Below are 20,105 nucleotides of genomic sequence, written 5' to 3' on the forward strand. Positions count from 1 at the left end.
GACTGAAAAAAAAAAGCACAACCTAAAAGTTGAGAATTATGTTTTATTTGGTGGACAAAACTGAGGACTTAAGCCCGGGACACAACCTCTCAAATAGCTCTGAGGGACTGCTCCAAAGAGGGGTAAAGGAGGAGCCAGGGTATATAGGAGTTTTTACAACAAAGACCAGGTGTCGGAACATCGAAAGATTCCTGTTAATTAAAGAAAACCAGATATCTCAAGTTAAGAAATTTAGCGTTTTACTATGTGTGGGAAGACGCAAGAGTCTGGACTCACTGAATTCCTTTGATAGGCACCTCAGCTATCCGGGGCCAGTGTCCTGTGCTTTCTCATCCTGAGTCTCCTCTGGGTATATCACCAGGGGTGGCTGCAGCTGGCTGACTGCTGGATGGTGGACATTCTGTTTCTATCCTGAGTTCCGTGAGGGCGGCTGTAACGTGATGGCTTGGTGGCTGCAACATCCTTTGTTCACTGATAAGGCAGGCAACATTTTTTCATTGATAAGCTACTTGTCCTTTTTAGTTTTTCCAAAGAACCCAACTTAGTTTTCATAGAAACAAGAACTTTGAATGAGTCCTAACGTAAACGGGTGGGGGAACAAACACAACATACTCCTGGTGAGTGTGCAAACTTAGGTGATGGGAGCAAAGTGAAACAGGCGCTCTGGAGGGGGCTCAGCCACTGTGTTTTTCCAAGAGAATGGAGATTGTTGGTTAATCCAGGAAGGTTTTAAAACGGAGGTCAGTTGCAGACCCTTGGACTCTGTTGCTCTGGTGCAGTGGTTCCCCACCGAGGGCAGGTTAGCCCCCAGAGGACATTTGGCAATGTCTGGAGATATTTTGATTGTCACAGTCTGGGAGGGGGGATACCACTGGCATCTAGTGGGTAGAGGCCAGGGATGCTGCTAAACATCTGCAAAGCGCAGGACAGTTCCTCACTAGAAAGGATTATTTGGCCTAAAATGTCGTGATAGTGCCCAGATTGAGAAGTACTGCCCTACTGTGGTTTCATTGGATTTATTTATAAGTCCAACGTAGTTTTAAAAGATACCGGGGGACCCATAATATTTAAATATGTACAGTCTGGGGACAAAAATCAAGAGTTAGAAGATTAGAAAGAAGAAAAGGTCATTGTGCTTTAACTCTGGGATGCTCCTGTTACTGTGATCAAGCTCTAAATATAGATCTAACCCTCAAGGTCAACGAGAAGGTCAGAAAAGTTCATTAATTCATTCCTTACAAACTGAACAAATACTGATTGAGTCCTCATGTGTGTTGGTCTCAAGTGATGGAGTGATAAATAATAATATAGAATTCAAAAGGTATTTCTGTTGTGATCCATGTTATAAAGGAAGACTAGAGGGAGGGGTGCTTCTTATCTGGGGGGTACCCACAATTCCATATTCTGTTTTAAAGAGAAATTTCTTAGGCAGGTACTAAATTCTTAGAAGAGTTGAATACATGTGGGGCCTTCAGCTGTGTAGTGGACAGTGCTTTCAACTACGGTTTTGTTGAAGGCATGGAAACATTCTCTCGAAAGTCAATAGCAATGAAGGCTGAAGGTTTAATACCATGTGGTTATTTAGGAAAGAACATTTCTATGGGAGCTGAAATTATAATCACTCATATTTTTTTTTTTTTTTTTTTTTTTTTGCGGTACGCGGGCCTGTCACTGTTGTGGCCTCTCCCGTTGCGGAGCACAGGCTCCAGACGCGCAGGCTCAGCGGCCATGGCTCACGGGCCCAGCCGCTCCGCGGCATGTGGGATCTTCCCAGACCGGGGCACGAACCCGTGTCCCCTGCAGCGGCAGGCGGACTCTCAACCACTGCGCCACCAGGGAAGCCCAATCACTCATATTTTTAAGACAGCATGGCTCCAGGGGAACCAGCATGTCCCTAAAGTGCCCAGGTGCTGTCACAGACAATAGGTGAGGGGGGGAGTTCTAGAAACCGGGAGGAAGTCCTCTATTTGGATCGACAAGATGAGTATGTAAAGACAACGTGAGTTTCAAGGTGAGATTCTTAACCCAGGGTTGACATATGAGCTTTCAGAGGTCCACGACGATTATAATTGTACACCACATTTTGTGTATATTGTATGTGTGTATCATTTTTTTCTATGTAAGATGTTTGTATTTTATGAGATTCTTGTTTTTCTTTTCTATTATAGTTTATTACAAGATTTTGAATATAGCTCCCTGTGCTATACGTGGGACCTTGTTGTATATCTATTTTATATATAGTAGTGTGTATCTGCTAATCCCAAGCTCCTAATTTATCTCTCCCCACCCCTTTCCCCTTTGGTAATCATAAGTTTGTTTTCTATGTCTGTGAGTCTGTTTCTGTTTTGTAAATAAGTTCATTTGTGTCATATTTTAGATTCCACATATAAGTGATATCATATGGTATTTGTCTTTGTCTGACTTACTCAGTATGACAATCTCTAGGTCCATCCATGTTGCTGCAAATGGCATTATTTCATTCTTTTTTACAGCTGAGTAGTATTCCTTTGTATATGTATATATCACCTCTTCTTATGAGATTCTTAAAGCGATTACATGACATGAAGAATATTATGCACCACTGTTCCTAAGAATTATACCTTGCGTCCCTCAGTCTCAAGTTAAGCCCTCCTCCACTTTTAGGATATCTCAGCAGTAAGGCTGCATCTCCTCCTCCTTGCTTCCCATTCCTTCCAAGAACACATCTGTAATCGAAAGATAAGATACTGCAATTAGGAAAAAGTAAGCTCTGCAGTGTATCTCTGGTCGCTCTTACTCACGTGCTGCAGAGCTTCCCTCAGTGACATATCATTTGTGCCGTTTGAATTGTCATAGCATCTGCCTTCAACCATCCCAACTGGTCTGACATTACAACAAAGAAATGAAAAACAGCAATTTGCTACAAAAATAATTGGATTTTGTGTTGTACGTGTTCCTTCATAAACCTCAGGTGACAGAGATCAACACGAAGACACACCCTCCAATGAATTTGTTCCTAAGTGATTCTTGGAAAGAGAGTGCAGTGTGCTTTGTTTCAGTGGAAAACATCCAGATGCAGTTTGGGACTCTCTTCCCTCCTATTTTCCTTCTGTATGTCATACATTTTAAAATTTGAATGTTTTAAACTCAGTTGAGCTCTACCACCAGAAAGCAGAGGCAGATATTTTGCATGTGTATGAAATGTCCTTGGGAAGTAACCATTGAAACATTTATGGGAATTAATCAGAAATGTGATGAGTCGATTTTAGATTTCTAAACAGCTGCATATGCAGTATCCTCTGCACCCGTATGCTTCCAGAATGCCCTGGCGCATTGGATTATGGTTTTATTAAACACATTTTTATAATTTACCAAAATAAGCTAATCATGCTTATCTTCTTTTTCTTCCAGAGAGACAACCACAGAATTAGCTGGAAGTCTACCAAGGTAAGCAGCACACTTTGCTTATTCTGTGCGTGAGCTCTGATGCACCCCCTGACAGAAGACCTGTGTCGCCTCGGAGAGGTCTTCTTCACTTTCTCTTCCTCATGTTAGATTTTAAGACCTCATGCTTCACCATGTAAATGCCAGAAACGGTGTATGAGTCGCATATAAGTGATGTAACCAAGAGGTCATGAGGGTGATGTCCATATATGACTTAGAAATCATTCTCATCCCTTGGAAGCTATATCACATGTACCCATAAGTATATTGGAGCTATTTTCTCCGCAGAGCTCATAAACATGCCACTTCCTTTATTATATTCATGGTTATTGGTAATCTAAAGGCGCATTGTTTTTTTCTTCAGTATATTCATTAGTAGTATTGCGTTCAAGTGTTTATAGATTTGTGAAAATTTTGAGCTTCCTCTAGAGAACTTACATCATAGTTTTGATGATATATAAATGCATTTGTAATTCATATCATCATTTAAATACCTAGTTACTGTCTCACCAGGGAAAGAAATCAATATATAAATTGATCGATGTCTTTAACATATTTTGGATATCTTATGTCACTATATGAAATAAGAGATGATTGCAGGATGCCAATTATAGACAACTAGCCATCAGAAATGATTACCACTATTTATTAGAAGAAAGGAAAAAAAGTAAGAAAGGGAGTGGAAATGTTTTAAGAGATATTTTCCTGGGCATCACATACGGCACCTAGTATTGCGCCTGAGTCCTTGAAGGTGCTTGGTAACTGTCTGTGAATGAATTAATAGGGCATAGGGTTTTGCCTGGGAAGTGTTGGAAACAGAAGTCAAGAGAATCTCAAGAACCAGGAAAAGAAGAGTTTACAGAATGTGATGATGAACAGCACTAGGGAATCGGGAGAGGGTACATATTGTCACCATCTGTTCCAGGAGATAAGCACATTTGGTTGCTTTTTTTTTTTTTTAATGTAAAGAAAATCTTTGCTTATAGGATCATGATTAACATGGCTAAAAAACTGTTTACTGTGACCCAAATGTTTAAATTACTGTATGTCTTAATTCTTTGGATAACATCCCAAAGAAGCATTTCAACCGCGTGCTAGTTTACAGGGTTAAAAGTGTGCCTGTGTTCTGGTGTCCCAGCTGAGTTTGTTTGTCGTGGTGCTTTCACTCTGGAGAGAGTCCAGTGTGAAGACCGAGGCACCTTGTCATTTTCTGGAAGAGAGAGAGTTGTGTATCTGCCCATGTTGGTGGTGAAGAAGTTAATCCCCAAATAATGGAATGAAGGATGACTTTTAAACTTTTCTAGAACGGCTAAGGAGTGGGCCACCCGCGTGTTGTCAGATGAGACCCACACGGAGCTGTAATCATGCAGATTAAGAATTACTGAGATGTCTGGGAAATCTGGTGTGCACCCTGCATTCTATTAAGTACTGTTCTGTTGTGAATACCAAGTGGCAATTCCCACATTCGCCTCGAATGATCTGTTGTAGCTGGTTTATTACTGGAAGGAGTCTGCTCTCTTCTTGAGTTTTGTGGGAGGTATTTTAGTAATGAGCTTACTTACTGTTTTTTTCCATGAATTTTTGTTACTCTAATATCGCATTGTGTTGAGAATAAACACGACACCAATCCCATTCTAACTTCGGTGTGCATTCATTGAAATATATGGTGGTAAGGGTGTGAATATGTCAGTTACTTCTCAATTATTCTTCTAATGTAGCTTCAGGTATTCTTTTGACTTTCTCTGGGGGCAGTTTGGGACATTATCCATGACAGTTCTTTCCCTTCTTCACATTACCATGAATGTGATTATCTGATGATGAAAACTTCTCTTGCCGTCCAGACTGTTTCTTCTGTTAGCGTTTGTTTGTTTTACAGTCTTGTAGAATTCAATCAGTTGTTCAACTTTCAGCCTTTTTTTTTTTTTTTCCTCATTTCTTCAGCCTGTCACTGGGAAAGTGTAAATGAACCCTGGAAAACCTTGGTGCGTTTAGAACAAGGCACCTGTCGTTAACTCAGTTTGTTTGTTGGCTAATGATTAGTGGAACGTGACACGTTGGGGTTTTTATCCTTTTAGTCATAAAAGTGTGCTTACGCGGTGACATCTAGGAAAAGTGGAAAATTGCAATTCAGGCAACTGCCGACTTGTGATATGTGGCTGCAAAGGAAGACAGTGGTGTTTTATAGCAAGTTTATGCTTTGGTTTTCCTTGGCTTTGACTGGCTTGAAATTTTCTGAAAGGCCATTTATAAATATTGCACAAGACGGGGTATTTCAACTTTAGTTGCTTTCCATAACTGGCCACCGGTTGATACTATTCTGTGAATATGTACAAATCATACAGCAGTGGATTATGTATTGGTTGTTAAAAATGCATCGAGGTTGAGATGAGATATGTGTACAAGGTACCTGAACAGGCACCTGGTTTGTCTTTCATTACGACTGGTAACCTAAATGTGTCTATGAATTCTTGCCATTGCTGAAATTAAAGTCTGGTAATAATATGTCACCAGAAAAAAATTAGATTAGATGAGCAATGTGTAAAGCATTGTAATTATATTATAAATATTAAAACCGATGATCTTGTCGGGATTAAAACAAATATTTAAGCTGACTACATGTTCCGCTCATGCTGTCCTCTTAATCTTGAAGTGTTCTGGCAAAGGGATGTATGGGTCCATTTTCTTGAGCTGTGACGAGGATCATTTTTAATCTTACACATGACTCCGTGCTTTATTTTGCTGTAGCAAAGGACAATTGTTTTTCTCCATTGCAAGCATGCCTCTCAAGACCTTTTTCAATGGTGCAAAGTTTTTAGTTTAGGTAGATGTGTTTTAATTAAATCATGGTAAAATCCCAGTTGTTCAAATGGAATGGAGGCGCTAAAATAGTTATGATAAGCTGGGGTTTTAATATAAAGGATGACTGTACAGAGGAGAACTTTATTTTGGATAGCAGAGTAAAGGTGTAAACAAGGTGTATATTAACAGAGGTTTTACTGTTATCCTGCAATATGAGTGGCTGTTTTTGAAAAAGAGCATTTTAATTCCTTAAACATAGTCTCCTGTTTCTCAGCATAAACGAAACAATATAGAAAATACAGTTATTTAACAGAAACTATAGGAGCATCTTACAGACTACAGTGGAGATTCATGAGCAGTTTTTATTTTATTTATTTTTTTCCCACGGTACGTGGGCCTCTCACTGTTGTGGCCTCTCCTTTTGCGGAGCACAGGCTCCGGACGCGCAGGCGTCCGGCCGTGGCTCACGGGCCCAGCCGCTCCGCGGCATGTGGGATCCTCCCGGACCGGGGCACGAACCCGCGTCCCCTGCATCGGCAGGGGGACTCTCAACCACTGTGCCACCAAGGAAGCCCCATGAGCAGTTTTTAAAGCTCAACACCCAGAAGTCTGGATGCTCTTTGAAAAACATTAAGTATTGGTAAATGAAGCTTACAATAATTAAATATGTAAATAAGATGTGATTTTTTACTGGATTTTAGCAGAAACCAGTGGAGGCAGGGGCCAGAGATTAACGTTATAAAAGAAACACTTAACCCTTTTTCTTCTATTTTAATCCAATAACTTGATCTTTTTTCTATGCCTCCTCAGAGGGGGTTAGGAAACAAGTACTCATTGGAAGCAGTGGAATACCCAACGACTAGAAATCACTGTACACCATCAGATTATTATTTGCGCTTCTCTACCAAGAAGTTAGAGCTACTTGGTTGGTGTGACTCTCAGAAAAGTCATGACGTGGCAGTTTCACTTATGGAGTTTTGGTCTTCAGTTATGGGTCTTTGTTATCTGAAATTTGAACTCCACAGAGTCCATGCAGTGGGAGGGCAAGACTGAACTCTCTGATTGACCAGATTTCTCAGTCATGGTTATCACTGGTCAGGTAGCAGCAAGGGGCAAACGTGGAGACGAAGAGAGTCAAAGCAATCGGCCAGCTCAGCTTTCCACTTGTGCTCTGTGGGCTCAGTTAGGTGTTCACTCCGCTGTGGGGGGCTTTCGTAGGTGACAGAATCTCGTATTTCTCATTGTCCTCAATTAAGGTGCTATCTTCTGAAAGAACTTGAAAAATTAGAAGATGAGAATGTTGGTGACACCAAAAGCAAAGGCAACAAAAGCAAAAATGAACAAGTGGGACTACATCAAACTAAAGAGCTTCTGCACAGCAAAGGAAACCATCAACAAAATGAAAAGGCAACCTATGGAATGGGAGAAAATATTTGCAAATTATATGTCTAATAAGGGCCTAATATCCAAAAATATGTAAAGAACTCACACAACTCAATAGCAAAAAAATCCAACAATGTGATTTTTTAAATGGACAGAGGACCTGAATAGACATTTTTCTAAAGAAGACATACAGATGGCCAACAGGTACATGAAAAGATGCTCAGCTTCACAAATCACTGGGGAAATGTAAACCAAGACCACAATGAGCTATCACCTCATATCTCTTAGAATGGCTCTCATCAGAAAGACAAGAGATAACGAGTGTTGATGAGGGTGTGGAGAAGGGGAATCCTCATGCCCTGTTGGTGGGAATGTGAATTGGTGCAGCCACTATGGAGAACAGGATGGAGGTTCCTCAAAAAATTAAAAATAGAACTACCATATAATCCAGTGTTACCACTTCTGAGTATCCAAAGGAAGTGAAAACAGGATCTCAAAAAATGTCTGCACTCCCGTGTTCATTGAAACAGTATTCACAATAGTCAAGACATGGAAACAACCTAAGTGTCTGTCAGTGGATGAATGGATAAAGAAGTTGTGGTGTATACGTACACTGGAATATTATTCGACCGTGGGAAAGAAGGAATTCTGCCATTTGTGACACCATGGAGAGAGCTTGAGGGCATTGTGCTAACTGAAATAAGTCAGACAGAGAAAGACAAATACCGCATGGTATCACTTATGTGCAGAATCTAAAAAAAAGTCAGACTCATAGAAGTAGAGAGTGGAAAAGTGGTTGCCAGGGCCTGGGGCTGGAGGAAATAGGAAAAAAGAATGTTGGTATATCCAGGCCAACCTTTTACTAAGTAATCTAGAACTGATGAGCATTTCCTATCTTCTTTATAATCCCTAAGAAAGAACAATTTTCTCAAATTCCCGGGACCCAGGTCTGGTGCAGTTTGATATTTACAACATCTGTCATTTATTCATTAATTCAACAAAGGTGCATCGAACGCTAGCTGTCTGCCAAAAATGGTTATAGGCTCTGTGGTGGAAAACAAACTGAGCATCATCTCTTAAGTAGTGTAGTCTAGTGTAGCAGGTACAGATACTCACAGTGCTAGGTGAACAGTGTTTAATGCCATAAGAGAGGTTGAAAGTCATATAAATAAACAAAAGGCGCCAAGGGATTTCAGCAGCAAGATGGGATACCGCTGATCGGAGGAAGCGAGGACAGCATCGTGAGTCAACCTCCTGAGCAGGACTTGGACAGGCAGGTCAGGTTTGAGCACGTGGCAGTGGAGGGGACTGTGCGCTCCACACAGAGAGAACATCATCACCCAGGGGAGGTGTGCAGGGACTGTGCGCAGGGAACAGGAAGTGGTACCATCTTGTTGGATGGAATGCAGAGGCATGAAGAGCTGCTTGGAGGATCACTAGTTGATGTGAAGGGTTTGGACACCAGTTTGAGGAGCTGTTATTCTCTTTGATACTGTTCATCCAGGGAGTGTTCTAAGCTGTTGCTTACAAAGAGTCATCTGGGCAAATTGATGGAATGGATTTGGGGAAAGAAAAAACAGTTGACATCCTCCACATGGGACCCCATGGTACTCCCAGACCTTATCATTCCTAGAGCTCCCCTGTCTCAGATTCACTATTTGGCTAACAGTAGAAGACAAGCCTTCTGGTTTAAGTGATTGTTTTCCAAACCTTACACTGTCCAGTTTCCTGCTTCCAGCACCCACCATCATACTGCACGGCGACTCTGAGGCCACACTTGCAGTTGGTAAGAAGTATTCTTCCCTGCTCCAACCCGCACCTCCTAATCTTTTACAGTGTATCCCCCACTCATAGTCTATGACTAAATTCTTTCCTGCATGAATCTTTCTCTTACAGTGTCTTTATTATTTTTCCCAGGTTGAATCCATTTCATAAAAGGCACTGTAGCAGTATCAGGGTGGAAACTGCATATTGAGTTTGTAGCTATAGTTCAAGAGGTCTGAGAAGACCCAAGGTTAATGTGGTGCCCTGGTGTATTCTCTTCCTCCTCTGCCATCCTCAGCATCTTGGGTATGATGTGCCTCACGCTCACAATATGACTGCCACAGCTCCAGCCATCACATGGAGACACAGCTCCAGCCATCACATGGAGACATGACCACATCTAGTGAAGAAGGGCATGTTTTTTTATCATGTATTTCTATTTTAGGAAAGAATTTCTTGCCTATGCCTAAGCTCGTATGGAGGGGAAATTGGGTTTCTGGTGTTGGCAGCCTTTATAATGGGAGTCGTGTTCTGCCATCAAGAAGAAAGGAAGGAGTCAGGGTAGGGGGAAGATGGCTTTATGTATGTAAGGAGTGGTATCTGCCACAAGAACTCTTCTCTCACTTAACCCTCAGCCTATTCCAGCTGGGCTTCTGACCCTTTCATACAGTCCTGGTCAAGGTCAACAGCAACCTCCACCTAACAAAATCCATTGGCCGGTTGTCTGTTTTCTTATTTGGTCTCTCAGCTGCACTCAAAGTAGGGACTTCTTCCTTCTCCATGAAACACCTTCCTAGTCTCTGACGCCAAATTCTTCCAGTTTTCTCCCTCTCCCACTGGCCAGCCTTTCCCAGTCTGCCTGCCTGTTCTTCCTCCTCTGCTGGACTCCACGTGCTGAGCTTCCCAGGGCTTCCTTTGGCCATTTCTCTCTTCACTTGTAGAGAGGGTGTGGAGAGAGATGTCATCAAGTTCATCTTTATGAGGATAGTTCCCATTTTCACCTCTCCAGCCTTAGCTGCTCCCTTGAGCTTCAAATCTGAATACCCAGCTGTCAGTTCAATATCTCTTCTTGGATATATAATCTTCAATTTGATGTGACCAAAGAGAACTCTTGAATCCTACCCCCACCCACCTTACCACCATGCACCCAACTGTCCAGACAAGAACTCCTCAGTCATTTATATTGCCTCTTTTTCGCATACCTAGCAGACCATCCATCAGTAAAGCCTATTGGCTCAACCTCCGAAATTCATCTTTAATTTGGCCACTTTCTCCATCTCTTCCTAAGCCATCATAGACACCCACCTGCACTATTAAAATGGCCCCTGACTGGTCTCCCCCTTCCTCTTTCGCAAACCATGCTCCACATGGTAGCCCAAGAGATCTTTGAAAAATCAATCAAACCACATTGTTTTTGGCTTCAAACTGGGTAGTAGTTTCCTCTTGCTGGGAATAAAGTCAAAACAGCATACTTCGGCTTCCAGGGGCCTCCGCAGGCTGCCTCTGTCTACCTCTGCAACCTCATTGCCTCCTGCCCACCCTCTCCTTTACTTTGTTCTTGACATACTGGCCTTTCTTTCCTCTTACTTGCTCAGAGCTCCCGCCTCTGACCACCCTGTTCTATGTAGTCCTCTCCACAGCACAGTTACTCACGGTCACATCACCATATTGTATTGTTCACACAGCACTTGTCGTTGTGTGTTCATTTATTTGTCCATTTATCTGTTTTCTGTTCCCCTCCCTTCATCCCCAGAACAGAGTCTCCTTTGGCTTTCTTGTTTATTCCTCCATTCACAGGACTCCCAACAGAGCTGGCAGCCAATAGATGTTTGAATGACTGTGTGAGCCCCCATTTTAGAAGAAACTTGAGGACCAGTCTCTCAGTCTTTGATTTCTTCCTCTGTCTACTTGGAAGTCTCTTGTCATCTCCCAGTTCCTTTTCTCCCTCCCCAAACTATCTCTCACTCATTCTTCTAGACCAGGGTTGGCAAATTATAGCCCACAGACCACATCCAGCCTGTGACCTGTTCTTATAAATGTTTTTATTGGAACACAGCCAAACCCCTCTATTTACACATTGCCAGTGTCTGGTTTTGTGCTACAAAGGCAGAGTTGAGTAGTTATGGCAAAGACTGTATGACCCGGCAAGCCAAAACTATTCATTATTTACTATCTGGACACATCTTAGATGCCATTTCTCCTCTGAAGGCTTCTCTGTCCTGAAGGGCTTCATGACTCTTCTATTAGTGTCCAAAGTCTCCAGTGCTAACTCCTATCCTAGTATCTGTATCGTTGATAACAGAGTTCAGTGGAGGACTTTTAGACCTTCTCCACTAAGTAGGACATGCATTGAGATCTTACCAGTATTCACAGTTTTCCCTCAATGTCTAGCAGTGCCTGGAACATAGTAAGCCCTTAGTAAATATTTACGTAAGTCTTTGAGTGAATGGATGTTTGGATGCGTGAATAAACGTTTGAATTGGGAAGTGCCCTAGTCTGCTGGGGCTGCTATAACAAAATACCGTAGACTGGGTGACTTAAACATTTATTTCTCACAGTTTTGAAAACTGGGATGTCCAAGATTAAGGTGCTGGCAGATTCAGTGTCTGGGTGAGGTCCAGCTTCCTGCTTTACTGTCTGCTGCCTTCCTTCTGTATCTTCACCGGGTTGGGGGTGGGAGGAGGGGAGAAGGGGAGAGAGAGCCAGCTCGCTGGTCTCTTCTTGTATGGACTCATAAGGGGTCCCCATCACAAGGACCCTAATGACCTCATCCAAACCTAATCACCTCCTAAAGGCTTCACCTCCTGATTCCATCACACTGGGCATTAGGGCTTCAACATATGAATTTTGGGGGGACACATTCAGTCCCTAAGAGGAAAGGAAGGAAGGAAGCATTGAAGAAACCTCCCAAAGTAACAGTCTTATACCAGATATATGATTTCGGCTTTCCATCACCCTTCTCACTCTGCTCACTGCATTATACGCTTGGCACTCAGAAAAATGCATCTTACTGGCTGGAAAGTTATTAACCTAAGTTTGACTGTTACCAAGCTGTTCAGAGCTGTTGCTGTTGAGTCTCTGTTAGCACAAAGGTTAAGAGATGGGGCTTTGGGCTCAGACATCCTTCCATCTTTTGTCTGCCATTTCTTTTTGTTTGTTTGTTTGTTTGTTTTTGCGGTACGCGGGCCTCTCACTGTTGTGACCTCTCCCGTTGCGGAGCGCAGGCTCTGGACGCGCAGGCTCAGCGGCCATGGTTCACGGGCCCAGCCGCTCCGCGGCATGTGGGATCTTCCCGGACCGGGGCATGAACCCGTGTCCCCTGCATCGGCAGGCAGACTCTCAACCACTGCGCCACCAGGGAAGCCCTGTCTGCCATTTCTTAATCGTGTGACCTTGAGTGAGTGAATTAATATCTCTGTCTCAGTTTTTCACTTGAAAATTTGGAAAAATTACGATACCCATCATAGTGTCACTGTGAAAAGATAATCTATATAAAGTATTTAGCCTGACACCCAGGGAGTCATCAATACATGGTAGCTCTTAGAGTGGTGTGTTCAAAGGTAGCTTTGTGCCCGGTATTTGGGTAGTGCCCCTGTCAAGACAAGATGCCTTCTTGCACTATAAGAATCGGCCTAGTGAAGTGGTTCAGCACGTGTGCTCTGGAGACAAACTCCAGAGCGTATTCAAGTCTCTGTTCAGCTCCTTACTAGGTCTGCGATCTTGGGTAAATTTCTGCACCTCTCTGTGCCTCATTTTCTTTATCTGTAAATTGGGAGTCATAATAGGACCAGCTGTTCTGAGAAGGAACTGAAGTGATAGGTGTAAAGTGCTCAAAACAATGCTTATTTTATTTTATTGTAAGGAAATTAGAGTGGCATGCTAGTCGAAATCTGTGATGGGGAATATGAAGGAATATTAAGCCGTAGGCCATAGAAACCTCTAATTCAGATATTAATTATTCAGTGGCTAGATTTTTGCTATGCTGTGGATGATTATTGATTTAAAGCAAAATGTCCCAAGTATTAAATATAAATTAATTAAATTAAATATAAAGTTCCCTTGACCTTGCTATAATGTATGAAAATAACACTTACCCAACGAAGTATATATGCAGATATTGTCCATGTGTCTTGGGCGGCTCTATCAGGAACATGGTTTCCATTAATTCTCCAAATAACCTAAATCAAAACAGTTCCTTCTTTATGGATGTAAATAAGGGTCTGTAGTGAGTGAATTAAATTACACTTGTTTTATAATACAGTGTTCTGACGTGTAACAGACTATCGGAGGAACGATCTTTACAAGGAAAACTTTAGAATATTGTGAAGTTACTCACTGCATGACCTATTTAAATGGCTCAGATTCTTCTTGTTGTAGACTGCATAATTAAATTTTAAATGGAACATGATAAAGAAGTTATACTGGTGATCTCCAGAGACTTCGATACCCTATTTGGCTCTTTATAAGAGTATAGCAAAGGCATACTTTAAAATTTAATAAAGGCCTGCCCTAATTTTTTTCCCTTTTAGATTTTCTTGATCTGCTCAGGAATCCAAAGCTGTGTTATATTATCCACAAGTGTTACCTGGAATAAATGATGAAAATAAAAATTCTTTAAAGCACATTTATCCCAATTTGAGAATTCCATTATTTGTGCATGAGAGCTTTTGTGTAGCCATTGAACTCCTTGAAGATAAAACCTGCCATTTCCCGAATGTGTCACCATAGAGAATTGGGGCTTTATTCATACTGTTTGTGGAAGCATTCACATCTTCAGAGCTTCCAGAGCAAAGGGGTACAAAATGGATTCTGTGGAAGATATAATTTTGCAATTAGAACTCCTTATTTGCTATGTAGAAGTTGCACTTCTTGAGAGGGTTGAAGGGAACACACACACACACACACACACACACACACACACACACACACACACACACACACACACACACACACACACACACACACACACACACACACACACACACAGCCTGTTGGAAGAAGGGCTAATGTGGAGTAAAGGAGAATTCCTGGGTTGAGCATCCTAAGAGCTATTGGAGCCTCTTGGGTAAAGAATTTTGTTTCATAACCTTCCATCGTTCATTTTCTTTTGTATTAGAAGGGATGCTGCCAAGATAAAATTATATGTTAAATAAATTTTTCTCATATTTACTTAATACTGCTTTGTCGTATACAGCATGTTAGGAGAAATGCTTCTCTGTCTTCCCTAAAGGATTTCAGATTTTGCTGTCCACTGAGCTTTGACCAAACACCAGGTGCGAGCTTTTCTCTTCCCACCTGAAGAAGGTATAAGGTTTTTATTATACCTTCTTAAACATTTGCCTCCATCAGTGTTTGGAATGTTCAAGCTCCTAAGGTCACGTAAATTAATAAAATTTATTCTCATTTATACATACATTTTTTTTTTTCTTTTTCTGTACGTGGGCCTCTCACTGTTGTGGCCTCTCCCGTTGTGGAGCACAGGCTCCGGACGCGCAGGCTCAGTGGCCATGGCTCACGGGCCCAGCCGCTCCGTGGTATGTGGGATCTTCCCGGACCGGGGCACGAACCCGTGTCCCCTGCATCGGCAGGCGGACTCTCAACCACTGCGCCACCAGGGAAGCCCCTATACATACATATCTTTAAACCTTGTAAACCTTTCTTTTCAGATTAGGTTTTGTAAATGTTTCTATTATGTATTTCCCTTTGCCTTCTTTCTGACAAATATACAGATTTCCTTTTGGGCCCAAACTACTCAAGCATCTGATGTTGGTTTCATTTTTCAAATAAGCAACATTAAACTCACATACCGCTATATAAAACCAAACTGAGGCAGTGACACAAGCCATCCTTAACCCTCTGCTTCTCATGCTTTTGGTGGGGGAGGAAGGATGGAACGTCAAGGAATAACGCTGAGCTACATAGAGGATGCTAAAGAGAAATCCTTATCAGGAGCATGATTATCCAGTGAATAAGTGGAAATTCTGCTTTACCAACACAGTACAACATTTGAGACCCTCTCTCAGTCAGGTTCAGACCTATGAAAATCAGGTGAGCATCTCCAGGAGTAACACCTGGTGGCCTGTAACTCACTATAATGCATCAAGTTCCCTTTCCAAAGCAGAGGGAAATCATTCCCAAAATAGGCTTTCAGTGAAATAGGTTTCTGTGAATAGTTCACAATTTTAAAAATATATGTAATGAACAATGAAGATGCTTATGGACATAATAAATTAGGAAACTTTAAAATCTGCCGATATTTAACAATATCGTTATTACTAGTTGCATCACCGAGCGCCCATATGAACAAGGAACGGAGTCCGATGGAGGATGCAAGGTACGACGCATCCTGCTTTTAAGGGGTCGTACAATGACCCCTGCTTTTAAGAACCAAAAAATTCTAAAAGTGGAAATTTGATTTATAGTAGGAGCAAGTATGTTCTTCACTAGCTCTGCATGCCTAGGACAAAGTCTGTCACGTGATAAGATGAAAAAGTTTCTATTGAATGCATTAAGTGTCATATCAATTGACCAAATATTTAAGTTTGGAGGAGAGCGAGAACGTTTTTTGGTAAGGCAATTAGAAAAATCTCACCATGAAGGAGGAAGATCTGAGTAAAGACACAGCAGTAACAAAGCGAAGAGCGAGGAATATGGAGTTTTGAAATAGGGATTCAGCCAGCTGGTTTCACCTGGGTGGTTTGTTGAGAGAGTAATGAAATGTGAGACAAGTAGGTAGAAGCCAGCTTGCACACTTTAAAGGGATAGAAGAGTTTTCCTTTTGCTTTGTTTTGTTTTCAGTGAGCCATTGGAGGTGTTTGAGCAGGAATGAGCAGATGTTTGAGCATGAATATATGATTCGAAGAGTATGTGAGCGAGGTGACTCTGATGGTGTCCTGCAAAATGTATTATTCTGGAAAGAGCAACACCAACACATAAACTCCGTGACGACTAGGACCAAGTCCATTTTGTTCCTCTCTTTTATCCTCAGCACCTAGAACAGTGCCTACAGGTGCTCAGATATCTGCCAAACGAATTAATGGTAAATGGGAGATGAGGATTTTTCCAGGTAGTTCAAATGAGGACAATAAATACATGAACTAGATTGGTCTTTGTAGAAAGAAAAAAAGCAGTGATTGATTACAGAAAATATTGGGAAAAACAAATCAGTATTACTTGCTGAAACTCAGGCAGTGAAGGAGAAGTTTCCGGTTTGTCTTGCTTCCGGTTTGGGAATGTCATTGGTGTCACCCATCAAACCCAGCGAGAGAGGTCTGGAGAAGGCTTGTTGGGAAATGCAGGGCTAGAAAAAGGGTTGCCTCACCATTGAGTTTGAGATAAAAGCCACATATTTAGATGAGCATTTCTGGTAGAGGGTGAGGGACACTTGTGGATGTGGAACTGCAGGTTGGAGCATTGAGTAATAAAGCGTCTAGGGAGTTGCTTGCATAGAAGTTTAGTTGAAGTCATTTTGTGCACACACGGGTTTTGTGGTTGTCTGTCACAGTGACATCCTTTGCCATATTAGGCAAGATGCAAATGTGATTCGGAGTCCTTGAGGGCAAATGATGTTGAAGCAGAGATGAGTGTAATACTCAAATTGTTTCTAATTCATTCTGGAAATTTCTCAAGAGAATGAAAAAAGGAATTTCTCTGGGGGGGGGTGACTTACATATAGACTTGCTTTCCCTTTAAATGCCTACCTCAATTGCCATCTTGGTCCTGACACTCACTATGAAAATTTGGTACCTGGCACTCCTGGAGGGGTTGTGTTGGCGGCAGAATCCTATATGCTGCCCGCTCCCATTTGGCCTTTCTCATCTTGGCCTGGTGTTTCTGGACTAATTCCATGGTGTCTGGAGTTTGATCTTCTCTGGGGTCTTGCCTGAAGCCCTGGCAGTTGACCGTGTTCAGTTGAGAAAGTCCTATCCAAGTTCAACTTCCGTGACGGGGGATTCGTTTAGGGATGCTTTGGGACAACTTTAGGGAAAACTGTTAAGGGAAAATAGGTCATAAAGGCAACCTGGGAGCTGGTACAGCAGATCAGCCCAGGGGTTGTTGAATCTTGTAGATTTTAAATTTTTTCTGTGAATGTGTGTGGCCATTCAAGCATCCTACAGAGAAGCTTGTGAAGGTGAAAAAGTTGTTTCTGTTTCGAACTAGAGTAAAGGACAGTAGTACTTTAGAAAATTGGGAAGTGAAACCCTGAAAGGAACTAAGGATGGGAGAGCAAGATAAAGTCAGAGTAGTTGTTGTGAATTTTCAACCCAGTGACTGCAAAGATTTATGTATTTTATGCTTCTCTCTTCCTCTTCCAAGCTCTCAGTGGATCCTTTCCCTTCTCTGACGTATGTGTGCATTGTAGTTGACTTTGGTGAAGTAGAAGGCAGCAATAAGACCTTTAGAAGGAACAAAGGTAAAGAAATCATTGCTCTCACTCAAGCAAAAACAATTAGTTTTCCAAAAACCTTTTTAAAATAAATAAATGTCTTTCCTAAAAAAGAAGAAGAAGAAGAAATTACTCTCAGTGGAGCAATAATCACATTTTAACATAAAAATTGTCCAAGGTCCCAAAGTAATATCTGCATAAGAATTGTGCAGATACTCCTATGTGAATGTTCTCCCCCCCCCCACCAGCCCTGTTAGTTTTTGTTTTTGTTTTTGTGGTACGCGGGCCTCTCACTGTTGTGGCCTCTCCCGTTGCGGAGCACAGGCTCCGGACGCGCAGGCTCAGCGGCCGTGGCTCACGGGCCCAGCCGCTCCGCAGCATGTGGGATCTTCCCGGACCGGGGCACGAACCCGTGTCCCCTGCATCGGCAGGCGGACTCTCAACCACTGCGCCACCAGGGGAGCCCCCTGTTAGTTTTCGTACATCCAACGGGAGGACTTTTGAGTAGATGGAACTTATCTTGTGTCACCTCCTGGCTTTACAGATGAATAGACTTGAGCATCAGAAAGTTGGAAGCTAGCTCCCATGACCACGCTGTCTGGGCTTGCTGGACAAGTCGATATTCGCTTGGTATGGACAGAGTCCATGTTCATTTCAGGGTCTGTTCTTGGGACCATAGACCTGGAACCCCTCTAACTACTTTCTGAGACCTTTTTCCTCTCACTTCTCTAGTAAGTACTCTCTGCCTCCACTGTCTGCCCCTGGGGACAAAATCTTCATTTCCAGTATCTTCATCATAGTTCTAACTAAGTGAAAGCCAAGTGCTGAGTCCTGGTTGATGCTGGTTATATAGGGTGAACAATAGTGCTTCTCAGATTTTAATGTGCATGTAAATTACCAGGGGATTTTTTTTTTTTTTTTTTTGGTACGCGGGCCTCTCACTGTTGTGGCCTCTCACGTTGCGGAGCACAGGATCCGGACGCGCAGGCTCAGCGGCCATGGCTCACGGGCCCAGCCGCTCCGCGGCATGTGGGATCTTCCCGGACCGGGGCACGAACCCGTGTCCCCTGCATCGGCAGGCGGACTCTCAACCACTGCGCCACCAGGGAAGCCCAGGGGATTTTTATTTAAATGCATATTCTGATTTAGTTAGCCTGAGATAAGACCTGAAATTCTGCATTTCAAATAAGCTCTCATAGGAGATCTGCTAATTCTGGTCTTCAGACCACCCTGTGAGTAGCAAGGGACTACAGACCCACTGGCCACATCTTGTTTGAAAGATGGTACTCGGGTCACTTTTCAAGTTCTACATCCGTATCTTTAGGAATATGATGCTTTTATTTATATTATTCTCCCTTATCTCTGGTTGGTTTGTTTCCTTTTTGAGAAGATGCCGCAGAGCATTTTGCAAACTGCCACTGCAGGAGTAATTTCTTTTCAAACTCTGAGATACTATAAAACCACTGTAGAAGCCTGTGGATTGAACTATATAAAGGTAATCTTATGTTATCGAGCCCACGTGAGTTTAGGATACAATATCAATCAAGATTTGACTTTCAGTTCTGGGTTTACGACAAGCAGCTCTCGTTGAAGGAGAAACCAGAAGTTTGACTATTAGAAAGTTTTTATTTTACAAACATGAAATCTTATTTATGTCAAGTAATTGAGTTCCCAGATGTTCTCATTCCGTATTAGTGACTGTACAGAGTGTCAGCCTAGGTAATATGAGAGAATGAATATATACATATTCATATTCAGGCGTCAGCCTCAGAACTACAGTCAATTCACAGGTTATCAAGCTTATTCCTGGAAACTGACATTTATTGACTGTGCCAGTGTTAAAATTGTCTTTGTTTTATTTATTCCACGTGAAACTGTGAAGTATTCTAGAAGCAATATTACTTCTCTTCTTTCCCCTCTATCCCCATTCATCCTATCCCCTTTACTAAAGTAAACTGAGGTGTCTGGATATAGCAATCTAATGTGGGATGACTCAAGAGAGATACAGAGAGAGAGATAGGTAACATTGAATATTCAGAATTCAATAATGAAAAATAATCCCTTTAGTGAAAAGCCAGCTGTTCTTTCTTTCCTAATACGCATGTGATGTTGATGCATTCACGTAAAGTTTACCAAGTAGGATTGGTTTGATTCAGGCAGGGTATTATATGATTTTGCAGAATAGGAAATGTTATTTAGGTTGAGCAAAAAGCTGAACAGTCCAGCCAGTCCAAAAGACCCAAATACCAAAGGATTATCTTTAGAGAATGAAAAATGCTAGTGCGTTATATGTACGGCAGCACACGGTAATTCATTCAGAGAATATGCCTATGTTTTCTATGTCCTTCAA

General features: G+C 42.1%; 1 protein-coding gene across 2 annotated transcripts in view; it reads left to right on the forward strand.

Moving 5' to 3' along the window:
* CELF2 (CUGBP Elav-like family member 2) overlaps window positions 1–20,105 on the forward strand; it is an 830,631-nt gene that overhangs the window by 429,291 nt on the left and 381,235 nt on the right. For both annotated transcript variants that reach the window (XM_067701074.1, XM_067701034.1), the window contains one exon: window positions 3,391–3,426. Coding sequence is in view for 1 of the 2 variants with exons in the window: in XM_067701034.1 (XP_067557135.1) it covers window positions 3,391–3,426 (36 nt within the window). In the remaining variant the exon portion in view is untranslated. The remainder of the gene's footprint in view (window positions 1–3,390; window positions 3,427–20,105) is intronic.

The sequence above is a fragment of the Pseudorca crassidens genome, chromosome 1 (assembly GCF_039906515.1).
Source record: "Pseudorca crassidens isolate mPseCra1 chromosome 1, mPseCra1.hap1, whole genome shotgun sequence".
NCBI classification, from domain to species: domain Eukaryota; kingdom Metazoa; phylum Chordata; class Mammalia; order Artiodactyla; family Delphinidae; genus Pseudorca; species Pseudorca crassidens.